Raw genomic sequence first — 24216 nt, 5'->3', positions numbered from 1 at the left:
GCCCCCATTCCTCTGAGACCTGAGGACTTTCAACTTTGCTCCAGGTTCTCTGGTTATTTGCAGGCCCATGGTCTTTCAAACTGGGCTCTTGGCCAAGATCCTGAGCTCTTATCTCCTTTCCACATACCTCCTGTGAACTAGTGAACTTAATAAATTCTACTTGCAGGAAGCTGATGTTTGGGACAGCTACATTTTTGCAATGCCATTAAATAAGTAATTTATAGTGATTGCTGTGTGTCAGTCACTCTCCTGAGTTACAAATATGCGTTATTTTTCATAAGAATGATATCACATAGGTCTTCATCAGAATTATGTCACATGGGCACTATTATTATTTCCATTTTGCAGATGAATAAGTTGAATTACGGAGAAGGTAGATAAAATCTTTCCCATGTCATAAAACTAGAAAGTGATAAAAGTAGAGTTTGCCTCTAGAAATTGTGGCTCGAGTCCATTCTATTAGCCACTGCACTATGTTCACCTCAACTTTATAAAATCAATATGCCCATATTAAATTTGGAGAAAATCACAATTATTTATCTTCAAGATGATGTTAATTGTTGAGCCAATCTCATGTAAAATTAAGTCTTGAATTTCCTTTATGGAGGGATTTGAAAAATTATGTGTACTTCATATCACTATTTGAATTCATGAATGCATAGAATAATTACTATTAACTACTCTTTGTCTCATTTTTCATACCTTAAGCAACCTGGATTTATGTACGTTAGGTACACATTTCACATATTTATTCTTTTTGATTCTTGCACTGCTTGAAAATAAACATGAAGTGGGTCTGGAGAGGTGATTCATGATTTGAGAGTATTTGCTGCTTTTACAGAAGACCTTGGTTTCATTCCTAACACCCACATGGTGGTTCTCAACTGTCTGCAACTCCAGTTTTAGACATTCTGATGGCATGTTCTGATCTCCATAGACACCAAGCAAGGACATGGTAGACATAACATACATGCAAGAAAAGCATTCATATACATATAATAAAAGTTCAGAAAACAAGATGGGCTGAAAATTAAGGACATATGTCCTTCACTAGCTTCTGCTACATTAGACCTAGTTCAGAACCTTTTGGGGTGTTCTAATGGACTGTACCCAGGGCCTTGACTATGTGTAGGCCTGTGCTCTACTACTGAGTTCCATCTCCAGCTCTACTGCCCACATTTCTGTGAGGCCTGTTTGCTGACCCCTGTGCTCACATCATTCTCTTCAGTGTACTTGCAAACTGCCATAGAGAACACATTGCTTGAATCTGGAAGATTTGAAACTACTTAATCTTGTTCTTAAGTATCAGCAATTTTGGTTGACCCCCTGTTTCTCCCTTCAACATAGTCTTTTTATCTTGTGTCAACTACCACTTTGAAGTTAGCCAGAGTTTATGGTCTTGTCAACTAGACTCTTGCTGTCACATTAGAGAACCCACCATGTTTCCAGATCCATTCATCTCCATTGATAATGGAAAGATAAGGGACCAGGATCATCATTTACTATAAACTTTATCCCTAGGTTTTATGCTAAAATGAGCAAGATCCCTTGTTGGAATTCTGTTGATAGGGTATGAGGAACAGTGCCTTGCATTGGAAATAATTTCCAACATGATCATGAAACAGTCTATGCAGATGAAAACACCCCCAGACTTGGCCCATGATATATTCCAATCCTTCAAAAATCTCTGATCTCATCATATATAGACTGGCTGTCTTCGAAGACAAGCTACCCATTGGGGCAGTAATCTGTTGGTAGACCACACAGCAAGATCACTAGGTTAGTTTTCACAAAGTAGTGCCTGGCATGGCAGAATAGCTCTTCTCACAGAAAGCTATTCTTGTTTGCTCTCAACATGAGTCACTGTGGGCTGCCACTCTCTTGGATGTGCCTGTAAGTACTCTTGGGTGGAGTCTAGATTGAGACACTTGTAGGGCAAGCAAAGCAAATAGAAGCCAAGTGAGCTTTAGCTCTCTGATTTTTCAGTTTGCCACAAACCCAGAGTGGCTCCATTATCAAAATAGTTAACTCCAGCACCTAACAAAATAGGGACTTCCTGAGTGACATCCAGATGTCTTCTTGGTCTTTCTTCCTATCATCCTCACACTCTACGACATTAAGTTCAGATTCTCTTTTGAGGAAGCCCTACTTAACCATGCATGAGTTTCTTCAATTTCAACATTCAGTTCAATAGCTATGCTCTGTTTGCAGTGTGAATAGAGGATCGTATAATATTGTAAAATATTCACCATAGCCTTTTAATAAAAAGAAGGTAGATTATATGTCACTAGTCTGAATATTCCATACCAAGAAAGAAGGCTCATGAAGCACTATGGGCTCTTTCTAATCAAGGTAGTCAAGCACAGTTGTCAGCACTAAGAATAAAGGTATGAGGGAATAGGGTTGTAGTTCAGTGGTAGAGTGCTTGCCCAGCATGTTCAAGGCCCTGGATTCCAGCCCCACTACCAAAGAAAGAATAAAGGCATGGGTACTTTATTTGGCTTGTTATTCTTTCTTTAGTGTATTAATCAGCTGGGCAAATGGTAGACAGGGTACAGGATGCTTAGCCCTCTGATGTCTCTCAGAAGCTTGAAAGGTCTATAACAGGTGGACTTGGTGAATGCCAGGGCTTGGGATGATTGAAAGGGTGCTTTGAATTATGGCACATGGTAACATGGAAATAAAACAGATATATCCCAAGTGGCTGTTAGAAATAGACTAGGAGAGAATTTTAACACCTAAAATATGACAAAGATTTATCCCTACCAGCAGTATCTCAGATTCATAAGACATTTATTTTCCCTTGATCTGAGAGTCTATATTTATATTATATATTTTCTTCTAAAAATTTTCTGGATTCTTATTTCCTTGTTCCACTCTAAATGCAAGCTCTGATGGTTTGTTCAAAAGTCTGATATAGACTTTCTTTGATAGCCGTATGTTCAGTGTTATTCTAATGGTAACTTCTGGTGAGAGACTCACCAAAAATATCGATGGGATGTGGTTTTGATAGTTTCTGTAGCTTTGTGAGGAGGGTCTTTAAAAACATGGAAAAGGACAGACTTTAGGGACAAGAAACTGTAAAAGTAGTAGTAGTCATAAAATGACATTTCCAAAAATCAAATAACAGACCATGGCATATACTTCTATTCATAATCTCTGAGTGAGTATTATAAAGAAATCCTAGGCCATGGTGAATTGCAAAATAAATTACCTTCAATACACTTACTTGGCATTTTCTAGTTGTCTTGCTATTTATAGTCTTCTTTTTGTATATCTTATAACATTTGTAATGGGTCTTCCCTTTCAATAGCTGCTCTTGTCTTTTCACTGAGACTCAGAGACCCTTTGGGCGAGCAGAATTCTGGGTTTTCATTTGGCTCTTAAAGTTATGAAGTGGCACTTGTGTGGTCCCAGAGTGTTCCTTCATTTTGCTCTTTCATGGGTATGCTGGGAATTGTGACATTTAAGAAGTGACATTGCAAAATTGGACATGTCAGTTGGCAAAGGGCTCTTTTAACCTTAAAGATTGCCAGGAACCCGAGATGGCTGAAGCTGCTCTGGACTTATTTCTGGCAAGAGTACACAGGGCAAAAAATACTCTGGACAGTTCACCATTGAATCACATCATATCATAGTACATGACGAGATGCTTTAATCTTGTGTTTAGACTAACTCAGGAGAAACGGTGGAGGGAATTGTAGCCTGACAAAAGTATACTTGGAGAAACTTAGTGCATTAATTTGTTGGTAGTAGGAAAGAAGAAAATAATGTATAAAAGTTTTAAGATGAAACCACCAAGACTCTATTCCAGGTTGTAGTCAGGCTCTAGCTTTTGACCATGACTAGTGCCTTTAATTGTTTTACTAAGTTTTCAGTAATTTGGAAAATGTCTTAAGTAAAAAGAAAATAGAGTAAGACAGAAGGCGGACCACGAGTTCCAATGTGAAGGAGGAGGAGCTCTTGAGATATATATGGGCCAAGTGGCTCACCACATTTGAAGTTTGACTCTTGGGTTTCACCCATTTGAACTTTGAAGTGTGATCCTCCCAGTGGCAGTTCAGATGTAGAGTCTAGGATTATATTGAAAGCATGAGATTTCTCACAAATGGGATTCCATTATGATCTTTCATTTGGTCTTTCTTGCCTTAAAATGCTAGATACCATTAAAGTATGTTTTCTATTGACATCTCAGAAGAACCTCACTGTAAAGGGCTGGATGAAGTACCATTCTTTCACCCTGGCTCCACCTCACACATTCTCCCCTATTTTACTGGACACCCAGAATTTCAACTTCAGGCAGTTCTTTACTCTATCCCTTCCTTTGCAACTAGTGACTCCCTCTATTCTGTCCTATAATATCTCTTATACCCAGTTTTTTTCTTTCTGTCCCCATTGCTAGTACCTCATATTCATTTAGCCCTGCCATGTATATTATGTGGTCAGATGCACTTCCCAGCCTTTAGACTCTTCCTTTGATATCTACCCTTATCACTGCTTATGTCACTCAGATCTTACACTTCCTTTACACCAATTGAAAAAAAAAAAGGCCCGTGTTTTCTGGCTTTCCTGCCTCTCGCTTTGGTTTCATCACTTCCTTATCACTCTGCTTCTAACAACAGCCTTTTCCCAAGCAGACTTCATCCTGTTTCTTGAGCATGCTTCATATTCCTCTCGTAACTTGACCCACATTCTACATTTTTCTTGAACGACCCCTCCCCATTCTCTGGACAGTACAGTCTTCACTATTCAGGAATCAGTCACGACTTAGATGCTATGATGTCTATCGAGTGTCTTCTGATCCCCATCTTGATAGGATTTCTGTCAATCATAAATAGTGCTAACATTGTATATCTTTCCTGTAACATCATGCTCTGCCTTGCATAGAAACAACTAGTATATCTATCCAGGTAACACTTTACAGAAAGGACCATATTTTATTTGTCCTGTCTAGCAAATCACTTTGTAGTACATTGTAGTAGGACATCTGTCCAGGTGTTGGTCATATAAGAGAAATGAATGGATGGGGTAGCATAATCAAGGATGGATCCCAGTGAGAAAATAGAATGCATCCATGGATTGTTGGAAGACCAGGATGAGTAGATGATAAATTCTCATGTAAATGGTCTTGAGGGGATCACATGGTAGAGGGGACTGGAGGAATTTGATGCCTAGCACTCAATACAAATTCATCCTGGTCTGGCTAGCACAGGATAGGTGCCAAAGAGAATTGTTCACTATCTGCCAGCCAGCTCCCCCAACTTTGTAAACAGTAGAGTGATTATTGAAGAGATTGTTAAATACCATGCAGTTAATATATAACAAGATTAGCTCAAATGCCAATGAAGTTAGTGATTGTTTCGGTATCTGCTAAGTAACCACCGAAGTGTCTGAACAATTGAGCCAAGATGGGACGATTTATTTACCTGTTCTTACTGAGAAGTTTGTTTCTCATGGGAAAAGGACATGTTTTAAATTTCATTTTATTTCTTTTTATCCTCATTTTTAGTTCTTTGAGAATTTCATACAATGTGTCTTGATTATATTTACCTCCCTCTCTGAACCCCTTCCAAATCCAGCCCCCTTCATTCTGTGTTGTCTTTTAAACCCATCAAGTAGTTTGTGTTGCTTATATACTCCTAGATGTGTGGTCTTCTACTGAAGCGTAGTCAGCCTTCCGGGGCCACATCATTAAGGAAAATGACTTTTCCTCTCCCAGCAGCCATCAGTTGCTAATAGGTATTAAGCTGGTGGTTGGATTTGCTATTCACCCTTCCCTCTCTGTGCTGGGATTTTATCTGGCTAGATCCTGTGAAGGTTTTGTGCATGCTGTCTAGACTAATGTGAATTTGTATGTGCAACTTCCCTGCTGTTTGTGTCAAAACACCATTTTTCTTGTGGTCATCCATGGCCCCTGGCTCTTATAATATTTCTACCCCCCTCTTCCACAATCATCTATGTACCTTGGGAAAAGGGGATATGTAGTGAGAAATCCACATGCATCTGTTTAAGGGGTAACAAGGATTTATTAAGATATGAAAGGGGGACATACACTCATGAATACAGGATATGGTAAATCCAGTTGCAGAGTCCTTGGAAAGCTGTGGACCCATCACACACTGCTTCATGTTGTCTGACCTGGTATTCACCACCCAAGAGAGTGTGACCCCTCCCTCCTTTTTTTAAGAGGTCATGTCAGAAGTCGAGAAGCACCACCTCTATCAGGCCAGACAGCTCAAGGTCATGGGCAGAGCGAATACCCACTACAAGGATGTGGTGTGAGATGTCTCATTTAGGGCTGAGCATTCTTTAGTCTTAGTCTCTGTACTTTGATCATTTGTGGGGTTTCTATGTTAATCGTCATCTCCTGCAAAAAAGATTCTCCAATGAGGGTTGAAAAATGTACTAATTCATGGTTGTAATTATAATTCATCAGAAGTCAGTTTAATACTATTCCATATAGCAGAGTAATAGTATTACGTTCTCTCCTGTGGTTTATGACCTGTCTAGTCACAGATTCTTAGCCCTCATAATGGTACCAAATGTGGATTTGATCTTGTGGAGTGGGACTTAAATGTGATCATAAAATGGTTGGGACTCCCATAACATTCATGCCGCTATTGCCCCAGTGGGCATATCTTACCAGGCCAGTTGTTACTGTAGCTTGCAGGGTTCATAGCTGGATAGGACCGATGGCTACTGTTCTCTGGTAGTGTGCCCTAGTACTTCCCAGCACTATTAAAGCTAGCCATTAGGGATAAAGCTTTCAGATGAGTACTAGTTTGGTTTCTCAACATTCTTTCTATGACTCAGGTATGAGGTATCTTCTACAATAGGGTCTTACCATCAAGCTCTGTAAGGTACCCAGGAACATTGATAATAAATAGATCATAATGCTTTTAGTTTGTTGAAAGGTCTAATTTTGTGAGTGTTGACATTAACATTGGGGGCCAGTGTCCAAACAGATAGTAATCATGTCTTACAAAGTCTTTTAGGAAAGCTGAGTTATATAGTTGGTGTATGTTGCAAGTAGAATAATACAGTAGTAGGTTGAACACCCAGATCATACTGGTTTGTCATTATTGACTAACTAGTGATTACAAAGTAGTTCTCTTGTCTTTGTATATTCTCTTATATTTGAAGCAAATAGACCCAAGTATATTTGCCACCTTCATGAAGCCATATGTCCATAGTCTCTATTTGCTTTTCAAAATGAACCAACACCTAAATGAACTGCCGAGTTGCTATAAAATCTTCATCACAGTGTCAAGTTTGGAACTAGAATTGATGTTCTATAAGACTGCATTAGGTACACAAAGCTTGTTAACAGCACTGTTAAGAGGGGCATTTTAAAATAAACTGACCCTACTGAAAGGAATGCCTCACTAAATTATAAAGTTTAGGATTTGTAAAGGTTAATCACCTAATAAAGTAAGAACATTCTTACTAAGTGAAAAGTGTATGTTGATTTTAGGGGTATGGTATTGTTGTAACTAGTCAGTCTGTTATAATTTAATCATCCTGAACAAGGAAATGTCTAGGAGGGTGTGGAGAGCACAATGCCAATTTTCCTAGACTTATTTTTTTATCTAAACATCCTGAATCTTATTCTTATGCCAGTCTCCAGATGACCAAGATTAGGCAAAATTTCAGTTATCTTTTTGAGTAACTTTTCCTTGAAAACTTAAAGGTCAAAAGAACTGGAAACTCATTTACCCATCTATCCACATCACATTCGCATAATCTATGCTGCAGGAACATGAGGACAAGCAAAGCACTGCCCTAGCACCCAGCCTGGAGCATACATGATTGGACAAACTAGTGGTTGTTAAGTAGGTAGCCCAAGGCCTGTCCCAGAGTACAAGTTTTCTCCCTCTCTTGGAGGTAATAACTAAAGCCAAAGCCACTCTTGTTTCTTCCTTTTTTCAATCATGTTTTCTCTGTGTAGCTTTGTCTGTTCTGGAACTTGCTGTGTAGACGAGGCTGGCCTCAAACTTGGGAGAACCAGCTGCCTCTGCCTTCTGAGTGCTGGGATTAAAAGCATAGTCTACCACTGCCCAGCACCAAAGCCACCTTTTAGAATCCAGATGGGCCTGTGGTTTTTAGGATTAATTACACTTTTGGCTTGTCTTAATATATTACTCTAACACATAGGTTTTGAACACTTCCCAGGGGCTGGGTTATATTCTAGATCAGGCCACCAACATAGAGCAAAGGGAAGAATGAGGGAAAAAAAAGAGTAGTTATGTTGATGCCTATTGTTACAAGGGTTTTAGAACTGAAGGGACATCAGATTGGGGAAGAGTAGCAGGGAAAGGATGGGAACAAGATGGGTCCAGTTGGAACTGTGTGGGTGGTCAGAGACTTCACTCTTGGAATGGCTTGGGTGAAGACGTGAGGTGGGGAGAGAAACAACTGAGAGAGAGGCTTGGTGCTAAAGGGGTACAGGGGACAGCAGGGAAGCCTGTGAGGTGGGAGCCAGGGAAAAGGAAAGGTTCTATATAGACTTTGAGGCTTTTCTTAGAACCTGCTCACAGTCGCCAACCAATGCTGGCCCGTGGAACTACTATAATGTATGACGGTTGATATCTGTATTCATGTTTTATCATTGTTCCTGGCAGCAAAAAGCGTAAGACAGACCATCTCTACTGTAGATGTATCAGGGTTGTGCATGTGTGGGACCTATACCATTCCATTCTGTCTGATGCTGGGGTTAGAGTGGCTAGAATTGCTCCACATTTCAGTGATCTGCTGTTTGCTGGTACATAGCCAGGAAGACATTAAATGTCTTTAATGTACTTAAGCTTTCTCATTGTAGTATCTAACCTCCTTTAATTACACTGGTAGTGAAAGTCCATCTCCTATAGTTACTTTTAGCATTAGCAGGACAAAATGCATTATTTATAGGACCAGAGGCAAGCTCCTGTGGCATATAAAGTAAATTAATAAGGTTGGCTCAGCATTAAGCTATGTCAGAGCTGAGTCCAAATTTTATTCCGGTACAGGGATGACTTTCTATGTGGCCTCTCTGGCTCTGAAGCTAATTTGGATGCTGAGTAGCCCCACAGGTATTTATATGTAGCGTTTGGTATTTTTACTGGGTCCTATTCTTCTCCCTTGGATCACCTAAAATGGTTAAGAATTTTCTAGTGGGATTAAGGTTGTGATCTCAGGGGAGGGGTGGGACATCTGCTCTTGGTTATTTTTGTGTGAGCTGCTTCCCCTTAAATGTATGTTCACAAATGAGCCACAGTGTTATCATCTGGGGTTGAGAGAAGACGGGTCTAGGTGCTGCTCCTGAACTTGGCCTCTGAGCCATGGCTTCTCAAAGACACTCAGGTAAAAACTCCCTGTTCTTTCTCTTATCATAAGGACAATTGTTTCAAGCCAATGAATCTGTCATTTGTCTAAAGATAATTTTGGATTGAATGATTTTAGTGTTGGTAAATGGTAAGTAAATCCTAGCTGGTGTCTGTTTGTTCTCATGCTGTTTCAAAGATGAAAGTGTTCTTCCTCAAGGACTCTAGCTTAGACATTTGATTTTTTTGAACATTGTTTTGTTTTACATTTTCAGGTTGTTGTATGAAACTTTAAGAGATGATGCCAGAAAAGAAGTTTGATTTTGTTGGGTTTTTTGGGGGAGGGTTATTGGGGATTTTTGGTCATTTCTAAGGTTGCTCCTCAGCTGTCCAGTGCTTGAAACCTAACGGAAGGTGTTTGGGAAAGGTGAAGTGAGTAAGGAGAGGGAAAAAGCATGATCTGTAACTAAAACATCCATGAAGGACTTAGCACATCTGTATTTCTTCTGAACAAACAGTCATAGGTCTCTATTATAGGAAATACGGTATTTGTTATGTTCTCAACTGAAAAAGCTTCCTATCCCCCAGATAAAGACCAGGAGTGAGGGGTTTCCACATGTCTTAGAGCCTGCCTCTAAGCCATCTCTCCGGCCCATTAGGAGAGCCTTTTGGCCCTAAAACAAAGATGCCTGTAAACTAGGGGCTGAAGGACGAACACCCAGTTCTGTGAAGTTAGCCTGCTGTCTGTGTCACTCCCCAAAGCTGAGAATGTGGCTGTTGCTCTGTTGCCCTCTGCCCAAGTAACAGTTCCTTTTCTTGGAGCTGACGAAGTAAGATAGACGGGCTGGAACCAAACACTTGGTCCTGTCTCCCAACTTGCAGGTTAGGGGACAAAGTTCCTACTAATGGTTATATTTGGAAGTTTTATTTTTTTTGAAACTTGGGATTGCCTGTTTATATTTTGACAATGGGAATTTTTTTGAAGAAATTTCCTTTTTGATATTTTAAAGTCCATATGTTGCAGTGGAGTCCCCACTTTAATTCATTGGTATGTAATTCTTGCTTTGTTTCTAAATGTTCAAAGGCTGTTTGATGATTTTTTCTGTAACCTTTCTTTCTGTCACCCACAGTAACAGTTTTAAAAACATGGTTGCCACATGCCTGAGATTGTGATTATCTGCCAAATGGTCAGCTGTACCAGTTGTCCTAATGGACCTTGACTACAAATCCACTGGTAGAATGATTTACTAATTAAGGGTCAAAACAAATGGTTTAATAGTTGGTGTTTATGGTATACCTAAAAATGTTACTTAAGCTGTTAGGTAATAATAGAATAATAAATAACAATAATGTAATAAAATAATAATAAAAATAAATAATTCCTAAATTGTTAGAACAATGGATTACACTTGTTACATGATTTTTCAATCAAGAAATAACAGTTACATTGTGTAAAGTTCAGTGGTCTATAGAAGCAGAGAATAACCAGTTCCATAGAGGAGAAAGAAGCCCTCATAGAAGGAAAATCAATGTTGCTTTGATATGGACTTTGGTTGAGCAAAAAAGGTTCAGATCTTTGGATTTGGATTCAGTTTTAATGGCCATCCACACAATCAGAGAACATTTTAAGGACAAAAGTGTATACATCCAGCATTGAACATTTATGTCTGCAAAAGTATCAGTTCAGTTCCTTCTACTCTTTTGCTTTTCAAGTCACGGCCCAGGATGAGGATGTACAGGAGTTAAGATCATTTTTATATCCTACAATTACTGGTTCTTTTCACCAGTCAACTGCTCAGTAGCCCTCCTCCATGCCAGGCCTTTTTAAATGCCAGAAATGGGAATTGAGAGATGGGGAATGGGCCGGAGAGATGGCTTAGCCGTTAAAGGCTAGGCTCACAACCAAAAATATAAGAGAGTTAGAGGAAGAGGAGAGGAGTCAAAATGGATTGCCTTCTTAAGTCACCGAATGGGAGTCAAAAAGATTAGGCTGAGGGTAAGACCAGATGTTCCATACTTTTATGTTCCAATTTTTATTCTTTATATAGGTTAAATTCCAAGCACAGTTTCCCCTCTCTCCACTGCTCATAGGCCCTCCTCCCAGGGATATCCACCCAATATGCTGCCATAACAAGTGACAGTAAGGCTAGGCACAAACCCTCATATCAAGGCTGGAGGAGGCAACCCAGTAGGAGGAAAAGGGTCCCAAAAACTTGTAAGAGAATCAGGTAACCCCCACTGGCACTATTAGGAGTCCTACAAGAACACTAAAGTGTACACAACCATAACATGGATGCTGAGGACCCAGCTCAGACCCATACAGGCTCCATGATCGTCCGTCCCTTCAGTCTCTGTGAGCCAGTATGATCTCTGCTTGGTTGATTCTGTGGTTCATGTTCTTGTGATGTTCCCAGCCTCTCTGGCTCCTAGAATCCTTCCTCCCCATGTTCTATGTGGTTCCCCTGGCTTCATAGAACCAAATATGACTGGCAAAAAGTCAACTAAATGATTCCTAATGATATTCTGCTATACTCATAGATTGGTGCCCAGCCCAACTGTCATCAGAGAGGCTTCATCCAGCAACTGATGGGAGCAGATGCAGTGACCCACAGCCAAACACTAGGCGAAGCCACGGGAACATTTTGTATTCTTAATGACTACTAAACGGCTGCCTACCACTTTTCCACAGCTGGAGAAATTAAAAAGACATGTTCCATGGCCACTGGTCATGAACTTTCTTCCTATATGAGAGACAGAACATGCTGCATGCAGCGTGCCTGACATTAAGATAAAATTCCACAGGTGGACAGAGTAGTAGTAGGATGTAACTTTGTTTTTATTTAACAGTACTGTATCCAGCCCTTCTGACACCAGACAAACTAAAATGCTCTTATCTGCATATCAGTGACCCAAAAGAGCTTTTAATTTTTTACCAAATGTGGCATTCTAGGGAAGTTGCTAGTAACATTGAATCATTGTGCTCATGTTCTATTTTTAAGCCAAGAAAAACCACTTGCTAAATTTTCTGTGATATTTGATAGACTGCTTTTCAGCTATGACTCATACGCTCCATCTCCCTGAGGCTATTTAGGTGTTTATTCCCAAATGTCTGATGACACATCCAGGTGTATTAGCATGTCTGTGACACAGGTGTCCTATCCATCAGCTGAGGCTTCCTTTCATTTGCTGACTGTCCTCAGGAGTGCAATATGTCCTTTTATTTGCAAGTCAACATTTATTGCTATGGCACCAATGCACTGCACTGAGCAATGAGCAGACTAGGGAGAAGCTGCCTTTTGTTTTCCATCTGGGTGGTGCTCAGTGTCTCGTTGTTAGAACAGGCAGACAAAGCACACAGAAGAAAGCTGCCTAGATAGAGAGAGCACCCACTTTCTCCTCAAATGTTCATTTGAATCACTTGCTTTGAAGGACAAATGGCCATTAGCAAGTTCCTACTTTGTTTCTCGGTGTTAGTTGGATAGGTGTATGATTACATTTGAAGCTAGGTCATTTTTCTTTTGTGTGAGTATACATCTGTGTGAGAGTGCTTAAACGTGTGTGTGTGTGTGTGTGTGTGTGTGTGTGTGTGTGCGCGCGTGCGCGCACTTGCTTGTAGAGGTCAGTGGTCATTGTTGGGTTTTTCAGTCACTCTCCACCTCAGTTTTGGAGACAGTGTCTCTCACTGAACCCGGAGCTACCCAATTGAGCTAGACTGGCTGGTCAGTACAAACTTCCAGGATTGTCCTGTCACTCCTTCCTCAGGCACTCACCACTGCAGCTGTCTTTTTATGTGGGTGCTAGGGATCCAAAGCCGGTCCTCGTGATCTCACAATGAGCATTTTACCGATTGAGCCACCCCTAGGCTCTGCAGACCTTTTATTGAGACATTGAAGTTTCTGTAGGCACCTCTTAGCATGTTGGGTATAAATCAAGATTTTTTTTTCTGAAAGAGGAAGCTTCCTTATGAAGTGAAGAATGCTATAGCTTTTGAAGCAGGCATAGAAAGCAAGTCAGGCTGCCCAACCTTAGGCTAGATAGGTAACATTTGATCATTCAGCCACATTTCTCCCTGTATTAAGCTAACCATCCAGAGTTGCTTTCCTTAAATGCATTTATACCAAATATAGAAAAAGCATGACAAATTCACATGACTAGGGGGTATAATTTAGATTTCAGGATCTTACGATGATGGGAGGTGAGATTTAAAATCGGAACATAGTACTTTGCATTGTACAAGGTTCCTTCATCTGTGAAAACAAAAGAGAATTTGATTCATGAAAGAAATTTTTTGTTAGAAGGAAAATCAATATTGCCTAGAAATAAATGCTGAGATCATTGGATCAGAATCCATTGTGAATGCCTGTCCACACACTGAAGGTTTAAAAGGTTAACAGTGGTGAGCTTTCTCCACCTGTCTGCCAGCAGGACACACTGAAAGATTTTGATACGTAAGGTCCTAGACTAGGTCCTTGAGCTTCTGTTATAGCGGCAGAATTTTCTGTGACAGAAACCTCTCTACCATGTACAAATGAAGGTCACACTGAGATTAAAATTCATCAGAGAAGCGACCCTAGGACACAGTGTCCTCCACAAAAGAAGCACTGGGGGGGGGCGGCATTGTAATCACAGAGCAGAATTTTCATTTAATGATGTGTGACCTTCCCAAGTTAAAACCACCGGAGGTCAAGGCAGAAGTGTCTGGAGGTTTGAAGGGTATAAAAGGTTGATCATTTCGTGTACTTACTAATTGCTAAACAGATAAAATTATGTCTTAAGTGATAAATGCTGAAGAGTATGAGATCAGCAAGAGGAGAGAGAGAGCTCCACCAGAGAGGTTCATTTTTCTTTCTCATCTGGTGATTTCTAATGAAGGCGGGGCAAGGGGCTGCAAGCCTTTCTCCTCCCATGAATTCTGAAGTGTAGCTCCAACTTTCATGGTGTGCCCCACTTAGGCCATTTATTCTCCTTTAAGGACCTCTGTGGGGGCATTGCCGTTTGTCAGATGTGTTCTTGGCATTGTTAATTCCAGTGAATGTTCTAGTCTTTAGCATACTGTCGATATTTTATATGTGACTGTCTCACTAGTAGGAGTATTAGTCCAGCTTTGTAGTGAGGCACATGCTGTAAGGCTTTGGACAGATGAGGTTGGATAATTCAGGCTGCCCAAAGTTTCTCTTCAATTTCTTGCAAAAATTATTAAAGTTCATGAATTTGACATTACTAACATACTTTAAGTATTCCAGCTTGTTTGTGCATTAGGCAATAAAGCCAACATTCCTAGATGTGCTATTTTATCTTGATTAATAGGTGTTTCCACACAGAGAAATGACTTAAGTCAACTGCTAAAAATCAGTCCTAAAATAGTCCATTGAAACCTGTTTTCTCCAGATGTGGACAGAGTCTGGGTTTAAGTATACTGTTGTGGGGAATCTGAGGTGGTACTGATTTCTTCTGCTTTTAAAATACAATAATTATACTGCCAAAAGTGAAAACTTAAAAGCACTGAGACCCAAGGCCTTTCTTGTTGGTACCATTAACTTAGACATCATCTAATGTCTCCTTGGTATGCTTTAGGACCCTGTGTTAAAGGAATGATATGGAGGTATGTGCTTTCATTGATGGGGATTTTCAATACACTTTGGTACAGGCACGTCCAGCCTGCAACCCATAGATTATATGCATCCCAGAATAGCTACAAATGTGGCCTAACACATTTTGAGATTACAGCATCATGTCACAGTGTCAAAGGGTTGGAACCCCACTCCTGGATGCTTATGTGTTCATCTGTGAACTGTAGATTTTTTATCATTTGCATGCCTAGAAGCTGAGCAGTTCGTGTCCTATAGCTATGGGACTAAGCAGTGAAGACCGTGAGGTTGGCTCTGAAAACACATGCTTTAAAGTGAGGGGCGCTTGGCATTGCATCTTCTCCTCTCCTATAAACCATACGGTAGCTATCCTTCTCTTGAAAACCCCTAGATACCAGCTAGCCATGGGGGCTCATGCCTATAAAAATGGCAACATTTAGGAGGTCAAAGTAGAAGAAGGTTCACCACAAGTTCAAGACCATCCCTGAGCTACAAATTAGCCTTTGTCTTAAAAAAAAAAAAAAAAAAGCCGATACAAAACCCCATGGATACCTAGAAAGGGACTTTGCTGTGTTTTCTAGCATTTTTTTCTTTTGTATGACACCAGCACCTCTGTTTTAACCATAAAGTTAGCAATACCAAAGGTAGGGCTCCTTTTAGGTACGATTGAGAACAGTTCTTGAATAGAGAAGTATTTAGAGTCCACTACTGCTTTTCTAGACATTAAAAGAGTGATAGTAAAAAGAAGGAAACAACCTAGTAAGGGAGAATGATTGCTTTTCAGATGTGGCCTAAGATGATAGGGTCTGAAAGGCTAATTCCATCGTGGTTGTTGTGCTGTACAAATTCTATTTCCTTGCCATTGGTACCTAGGAGCTACCAATCATTTGAGTTTCTTGTAGTTACTCTTTCATTTTATTTATTTTGTGATACCAAGGATTAAAACCAGGGACTCATGTGTGTTAGACAAGGATCTTGCCCCTAAGCTGTATACTTGGCCTTTTAAAACTTAAAAAAAATGAGATGACAGTTTCATTAAATTGCATAGGCTAACTTTGAACTCACTCTGGAGCACAAACAGGCCTTGAACCTGATGTCCTTCTGTATCAGTCTCCTGTGTAGCAGGAGTTGCAGGTCTGTACTATAAGGCTGACCTGGCGTATTCCCTTACTAAAGAATTACTTGGTTTCTCAAATCATCCTTTAGCAAGAAAGCTTTGTTGCAGTTTCCACATGGCAAAAGAAAACAATAGTCTCATGTGAGATGGAAGAGACCAGCTAGAACAAATGGAGAGTGATTCTCCACGGGCCGTAGTGGCCACAGATACTCCTGTCTATAGGCTACAGGAAGTTGACCAGATACCTGACAGTAACTGTGGAACTCAAGAAAATAGGCCTGGCTGGCTTCCTTGTGTGTGTGCACTTTGTATCTAACCTAGGTAAATAAGGGAACCTCCCTGGTATTCTTCCCTATTGACAGAGATAGAGAGAACTACAAATGTCACTCATTTCCTTCCTGTGTCAGCTCTCTGAGATGAGGGGCCTGGGTGGTGGAAGTGTAAAGCAGTGGGCACTGTGTGTGTTCCATGGCCTGCTTTGCCTTGTTGAGTGGCAGGCTACAGAGACTGACTGACAGGGGTCTGAGTGAGAGTTCATCAGTCTGTGCGCAAGCTGCCCAAACGGGTTCCCAGACAAAGGGTGTGGTTTCCTTAGCTCACTCTCTGCTATTTGGTTGCCTATGGCAACAGGATCCAAACAACTTGGACATGTGGTTGTATTTAAAAAAAAAACCTGGGAATGGAACCCAAAGCAGGAGTTTGGGGCCATTCAGTTGGTGGAAGAGCCGTGGTGAGTAGCAGGCAACTGCTCGTTTCTTTTCCCCCATTCTTTCTGTAAATTACACAGTGGATGAATAGTTTGGGTTCAGATAGTTTTAGTTCTTGTACTTCTAACTCAAATTCAATAATTGCTTTCTATTTACTCATGTGAATTCCCTTTTTAAGTGGGAGAGGAGACATTAGTACATGTGTAAAGAAATTGGGAACTAATAGAAACTTAAATTTGCTGCCTTCCTAGTGGCAGGATTCTCTAGAAAATGACTTGGCAAAGGGGTAGGGCTACGGAAGGCCTTCCCAGGGTTCTGGGACTTGGCGGGACTGTTCTATATGGTTATCTGGGGCCAGAGCTGGGGTGGGGGCAGGTGGGGAGCAGAGGGACTTTGTTCTTGTGAAAGGGATGGAGTGATTGAAATGATTAGTTTAACCCTTTGCAAAGTCAGTCTCCCAGATTATACTGGAGATTTTGGCTGTTTAGAACAGCAAATATGCCAAAAGGAATACTTGAATGAATAGGTCAGTCCTCACTAGCTTGACCTGAGAAAGATTTGACTTTGATGCCTCACAAAACTGCACCTTACTGTGACAAATAATTCATAATTGTAAAATGTGCCCCTGCCAGGCTAGAATACCACTTCTGTAGCCCTGTTGCCCAGGCCCCGGCTATCAGTAAAGTATCTGGGACAAAACTTTTTTTGGGGGGGGGTCTCTTCAAGGACTGAAATTGCTTTTGCTGGGTTTCAAGTCCAGTTAAACATTTGAAACAAGTGCATGAGGGTTGCAGGTGTGTCTGGTGGTTAGCGACTTAGGTGTTAAACTTCTGTTCTGATTAATAGAATTGTGCAGATGGGAGGGAAGTGGGGGCCACCAGAAAATACCCACCCCCACAACAGGTGCCATGGTATGAGGTAAAAGCTAGCAGGGAAGCTACTGACTTGGCAGGTGGTAGGCAGCCAGGAGCAGTGGCAGCCCGGCCCCTGCTGAGCTTCCTCATCCTGAAGTGTCTGTGCTAGTCAGTAGGCAGCTTGTGTTCCAGTGCTGGGCTGCACAGGGCACACCTGCCTTATGTAGTCATCTTTGTCTTTTCCTGTGTCGCCTCACCTTTCCATTCCCCTTTCTGTTCCTGGTCACTGTTCAACAATGGTTGTATCTCCCAGAATCCCTCTGTGTGGTGACCTTAGCATAGGCTCAGGTCCACTTGTCCTCTTCAGTGTCCTCTGTGAGTCAGCATAGTGATTTCCGACATGTCCTCAGGGAGTCACTGGCCCTTGACATGTGGCACTTAGTGTTCAACTCAGAAACATTTTCTTCCTGGGAGCCATAGTGAAGTATCGGTTGCCTTGGCACTTGGTAACTAGCCAGGCTTAAGTGGAAGCTGGGCCCCGAGGACTGAGAAGGTTTTCTTAGCTGCGTGGCAGCAATGCATGGGACCTCCAGGGCCTTTTGTGGCCGAGCACCCTTGTATTTTCCCTTGTGCATTTGTTGTGCTCGTTTGCCCCTACAGGTCCCTCCAGCTACAAGGTGGGCACCATGTCCGAGAAGTTCGACTGTCACTACTGCAGGGACCCCTTGCAGGGGAAGAAGTACGTGCAGAAGGATGGCCACCACTGCTGCCTGAAGTGCTTTGACAAGTTCTGTGCCAACACCTGCGTGGAATGCCGCAAGCCCATCAGTGCTGATGCCAAGGTAACTGCTGTCCCTGAGGGGGAACAGGACAGGCTGGGCCTCGTGTGTTCTCTTGCAGCCTTACCAGCAATGCCGCCGTGTTTGTGTTTTCATCACAGCAGCTTTAAGTACTTGAGGCAGGCTCTCAGCTTCCCAGGCCACTTCTGAAGTCTTTACCTTAAAAGAATGATAATAGTAATATGGGGCTTTGGACTAGATGGCCCACTAAGGCCTTTGCCAGATCTTGCCTTATACAGGTTGAATGGCTTTTACCTCAAGTGCCCAGTAACAGAAGTATTTGAGTTTGGATTTTCTTATTTTATAATTCTTCCACATATTTAATGAAAGGTACATAGCCTGAAAGTGATTTCATACAATGTTTTTATTTTTAGTTCAATATAATTTTTTTCATTTCCCCCTTGCCCTTTCCTCCTTCCAGCCCCCTTTGGTCATTCCCCCAGCCCCTGCACGCTTTCTCTCAAATTCATGGCCTTTGGTCTCCTTTTCTTTTATTGTTGTTCCTTTCTTAAGTAATTGTGTATGGAATGACATTGATGTGCTGTAGCTGAAGGTCCGGAAGGGTCTTGCTTTCCTAGGGACGCAGGATAAACTGTGTGTTGTGCTTCAGCATTGTGACTGTGAGCCAGCACATGAGACCAGATGTACTTTTCTTGTGAGATCTGTTAACCCTCAAAAGCTTCAGATTTTGGAGCGTTTTGGATTTCAGATTTGTGATAAGGGCTCTCCTACTTCTACTCTTATGCCCTTTGGGAACTGTGAGGCTTGCATCTACACTACAGTATTCTTCCTGTTACTCCTAAAAGCACTTACCACAGGGCACCCCCACATGGAAGGGGCTGACATCTGAGTGAGTAGTTACCCGACCCTGGAGAACCTGGTATGTGATGGTAAGGCTACTGGCACTGCGCCCAGTACCCTCACAGTGGCCTCCCTGCTCTGCTTGATGTCCAGGAGGTGCACTATAAGAATCGCTACTGGCATGACACCTGCTTCCGTTGTGCCAAGTGCCTTCACCCCTTGGCCAGCGAGACCTTTGTGTCCAAGGATGGCAAGATCCTCTGCAACAAGTGTGCCACTCGGGAGGACTCCCCCAGGTGCAAAGGGTGCTTCAAGGCCATTGTGGCAGGTACTGGCCCCTTCCTACCCTGAGGGCAGACATGATGTGTGCTTGCTTGTCATGGTGGGGCTAACATTGCTGTGAGCTGCTTTGAGATTTTTAGCATATATATGTACACATGTGCGTACATGTATATATGCGTACATATATATGCTCACACACACACGCACACACTCGGAGACTAAAGAACACTGGCGAGAACAGCCTGTGGCAAGAGAATGAAGTGAAAAGTATGTAGCGCTTTCTCCTTTGGGTGTAGTAAGTGACTGATGCATGCTTCTTCCTCAGGCATCTTTGGGTTAGGTAGTCCCCCTAGTGAAATGCTAAGTCATTGCAAGGGTGGAGGTGGGGGAGTGGGGATTCAGGTACCTCATCCTAAGTGATACTGCCAGGATCCCTTACCTGTGATAGAACCCTGGGTTGGCATGACTGCAAGTAGCACACAGGGATAAGTTGAGGGAGGCCACTGACTGCAGGGCCTGCATCCCCTTACCTCTGGTGGGGGGAGGGGCTGGGGAGCTGAGTGGATGCAGCCCCCTGCAGAGCCTGTCAGTGGGGCTATCCGATTGCTTCCCTCTGCAGGAGACCAGAACGTGGAGTACAAGGGCACCATCTGGCATAAAGATTGCTTCACCTGCAGCAACTGCAAGCAAGTCATTGGGACCGGAAGCTTCTTCCCTAAAGGGGAGGACTTCTACTGTGTGACTTGCCATGAGACCAAGTTTGCCAAGCATTGCGTGAAATGCAACAAGGTATGTTGTGGCGATTCTGCATTGAGTGTTGTTCCCTGGTGTCTGACAGTTTGCAGAGCGCTTGCACACACACTATCTCATTCCATCCTCATCATAGCCCTGTGACGTAGGAATTATTGTGCCCATTTTACAGTCGAGGAGCCTGGGGTTAGAAAGCAGTGCCACAGCTGATTCTGGTCGTCAGTGCGTGTGCCCCTCCATTCTGAGCCTGGCAGCCCTGGCTCTGGAGGCCTGCCTCCTCTGCTTCACTGGTTTCTGAAGAGGCTCACCTTCTCTAGGCCTTGGTGTCTTCATCTGTAAATTGGGGATAATAATAGCACCTGCCTCCCATGGCTGTAATGTTGATGAAATGAGATACTGTATACCAAAGCACCCAGCACAGTGCCTGGTTGTTGAATCTGAATCCCGGTGCTACACTCCCTGGTCTAGGCCATCACATCTGGAGGAATCACTTACCAGGATCAGCCCTGGCATGCCGAGTGCTTTGTGTGTGTTACCTGCTCTAAGAAGCTGGCTGGGCAGCGTTTCACCGCTGTGGAGGACCAGTATTACTGCGTGGATTGCTACAAGAACTTTGTGGCCAAGAAGTGTGCTGGATGCAAGAACCCCATCACTGGTAGGCTGAAGAGTCCTTGCTAAGTCTGCCAGGCTAGGTTTTTCGCATGGTGACCATCTCTCATTTCCTGGCGTCGGTTTCATCCACAAAGGCCCCCAGACAGTGCCCTTCTGCCCCTACCATTGTGGCCCCAAAGGCCCCCCAAAATAGTGTGTATCATCTCCCAGGCCAGGTTAACCCTTGCCATGCAGAACACTTCCTGACTACTGTTGACTAACTAACCATGCCAGTTCACAAGCCTAAGAGCAAGGCGCTGCACAGGGGGGAAATTGGGAGGGGGCGAGGGGTGGGAGGGGCTAATGGTGGGAGAGTGGGGAGAGGGAAGGGGCGAAAAGAGGGAATGGGGAGGGTTAGGGAGGCTGAAAAGCTAAAACCTGGCATTATACCACCCCATAGTGGAAGGCTAGTACACAGGGGCCTGCTAGCAGGGTCATTTTTATTTATTTTTAATCTTTTTGTGATCAGAAGCAAAGCTAATCACTTCATTCCTCATCTTGCGGCCGCGATCCACGTGCCCTGAGCCCTTTCCCTTGCCTCCAATTTTCCCATCTCCCCGGGGAGCCTTGAAATGTACATTTGAGAAGACTTTTGCCATCCTCAGGGAAAAGGACTGTGTCAAGAGTGAGCCACCCAGTCTCTAAAGCTAGGAAGCCCCCAGTGTGCCACGGGAAACGCTTGCCTCTCACCCTGTTTCCCAGCGCCAACCTCCGGGGCAGGCATCCGGGTGGAGAGAGGACTTGTCCCTCGTGGGTGGTGGTTCTTTATAGAAAAAATCGAAGCTTAGCAGCTCCTCGAGGCCCGGTAAGTGTACACCCCACAAACAGCCCAAGTTTGCCTCCTGGTGGCCACTTTGATGCCATGGCCCTGACTTTAAAAGACACTGGTTATGTCACAGAGCTATAGTGGTGGTGGCATGGGAACAGGGGATCTTTAAATGAGGGAAGCCATTGGCTGAGCTCTGGCATCTTTTCAGGTTCTTGACAGCCATAGAAGGGTTGCGGCGGCGCGGGGGACAGTGGCGGCGCGGGGGACAATGCGCGGTGGGAGACAATGCGCGGTCGAGTAGAGGGGAGCAGAGAGCCGGGCAGACACTGACTGTGTGCCTGTCGGCTCTATGATCGGGCAAGTTGTCATTTTATCTCTGACTCCTGGATTCCTCATCGGTCTTCATTCAGCTGTCTCTCTGTTTTCTTGTGTTTTTCCACAGGGTTTGGTAAAGGCTCCAGTGTGGTGGCCTATGAAGGACAATCCTGGCACGACTACTGCTTCCACTGCAAAAAATGCTCCGTGAATCTGGCCAACAAGCGCTTTGTGTTTCATAATGAGCAGGTGTACTGCCCCGACTGTGCCAAAAAGCTGTAACGTGACAGGGGCTCCTGTCCTGTAAAATGGTGTTTGAACCATGCTTTTGTGTCCTTTGCTCACTCCCTCTGTACCATCCATAGGGGAAGAGTGGGTTTTCACCTCTAAAGTTGCTCTTTCTCTCTTTTCTCCCATTTTACAGTATTAATCAACCAAGGGCACGCAGTGATCATATTAAGATTTAGCAAAGAACAACCTTGCAGCAAAAATAATTTCTCTCTTGCTGCAATGGAAATAAACAAAAACTTAGATTGACTCTTCTGCATGTTTCTCATAGAGCAGAAAAGTGCTAACCATGTAGCCACTTCATGATGTAAACAAGAAGCATAGGCGATAAGGCTCCCACTGAGATGCCATTCAGGGCTCATCTGAGACCCATTGTGCAGTCAAGTGACTGATGTGCAAGAGTTGTAGCGGCTGCTCCAACTCACTGCTCACCATCTTCTGTGAGCAGTAAAAGAACTTGCCAGAATGCATGGTTTAACTTCATCAGAGCTCTAATCTTCCTTCTGTTCTTTTGTGCTTTCACACGACTAACACAAATTTCCCAAGAATTAACGTTGTGAACTTAGCTGTAACTATCCACTGACTTTACCCCCATACTAACGTTTGACTCCCCCACATGGCATGTTCTCTGAGCGTTCCTACTTTAAAGCATGGAACACACAGGTGATTTGGAAAGTGCAAGCACATCTGAGAAAACGAGCCTGTTTCAGAGCAGCATCGTCACAGTGATTACTTCTGGAAGCTTAACAAAACTAACCCTCCTGTCCTTTTTAATTTTTAAAAAAATTTTGTTTTAATTAATAGTAAAAATAGTTTATGGGTTTGGAAACTTGCATGACAATATTTGAGCCTCCTCAGACGTTCCTGCAGTTTTGAGATTCATCCTATAGAAGAGACAAAAACTCTAGAGAGGCAACTGAGCAGGCACAGGGCTGTCATCAACAAGAATGTGACATTTCAAATCTGTGACAAGTGGAATCCCTTGTAACATAGTTGTCTGCTCTTTGTCTGTGTTCAAGAAGACTGCAATGTCTCTTTCCTTGTGATTCTTAGAATTTCCCTCAAGAGTTTAGCTGGGTCTCGGGGCTTTTGGGGGTGGCCAGCATCCTTCACAGGCAGGGCTGGTTTTCCACCTCCTGCTCCTCTGAAATGCAGGATACCTGTGTAACTGTATTCTCCATTATGATATTACATATATAACGAGACAATATCAAAGTAAACATGTAATGAAAATACATACTCATATATTACTGTAGCAGTGGTTGTAGATGCCAACACCTCATTTCCACATTTTGTCATTAGCTGTTTCCATCTAACGTTTCAGTGTATCCTTACAAAAATAAAGCTGCATAGAAAGAGCACGTCTCCTGTCTTTCTTCTGCCCAAAAGAAGCACTCGACTGTAATATGCTGCTACCCCAGAAACTCGAGAATATACTCAGTTCAATGCAATGTACAAACCTGTAGCACCACTCTGGTCCAGTTTAAACAGAAAACAGCCTGGAAATGTTCCCCGGATTTCCACATTCCCCAAAAGACAATAACTGGTGATTCTTCCTTGGGAAGAATAGCACAGGCATTGAGGGAATCCCAGATGAGGAGGCCACTTGCGAAGGAATCATGCTTTTGCCTCACTTCATTCCTTTCCCTTTGGCCCTCTAATGCCTGGAGCCCACGTGCCGTTGTAGCTCCACCACCTGCCCTTCCTACCCGCATCCTCCTTGTGCTTTGGGCCTATGTCTCCTGTTCAGAGACTGGCCTGGTATACCGTGCCTCTGTGTAGTTGGAACACCTGAAGCTCATAACCTTACCTATCCACCCTTCCCATTCCCTAGAGCTTATTCTAAGAGGGCCCGAGGGGCCAACGGCAATAGCAGTGGCAATGGGTGCCACTGTGATTGCTTCTGTGCCCAGTCCTTCCTCACAGAGGATGCTCTAAAGGTTTTGGGGAACTTTG

At 43.0% G+C, this 24216-nt stretch overlaps 1 protein-coding gene across 8 annotated transcripts in view; it reads left to right on the top strand.

The window, feature by feature from the left end:
- Fhl1 (four and a half LIM domains 1) overlaps positions 1-23618 on the top strand; it is a 63361-nt gene extending 39743 nt beyond the window's left edge. For 6 of the 8 annotated variants that reach the window (XM_027433368.2, XM_027433366.2, XM_027433365.2 and 3 more), the window contains 6 exons: positions 18226-18407; positions 19359-19533; positions 20107-20276; positions 20706-20892; positions 21494-21693; positions 22100-23618. In XM_027433368.2, the coding sequence (XP_027289169.1) occupies positions 18252-18407; positions 19359-19533; positions 20107-20276; positions 20706-20892; positions 21494-21693; positions 22100-22183 (972 nt within the window). In that variant the 5' untranslated portion in view covers positions 18226-18251 and the 3' untranslated portion in view covers positions 22184-23618. The remainder of the gene's footprint in view (positions 1-18225; positions 18408-19358; positions 19534-20106; positions 20277-20705; positions 20893-21493; positions 21694-22099) is intronic. The other 2 variants (XM_035449988.1, XM_035449989.1) reach the window with 2 other exon arrangements.
- The last annotated feature ends 598 nt before the right edge of the window (positions 23619-24216 follow it).

Source organism: Cricetulus griseus, chromosome X (assembly GCF_003668045.3).
Source record: "Cricetulus griseus strain 17A/GY chromosome X, alternate assembly CriGri-PICRH-1.0, whole genome shotgun sequence".
NCBI classification, from domain to species: Eukaryota; Metazoa; Chordata; class Mammalia; order Rodentia; family Cricetidae; genus Cricetulus; species Cricetulus griseus.
Note: the sequence above shows the minus strand (reverse complement) of the source record. Positions and strands in the feature narration are given on the sequence as shown.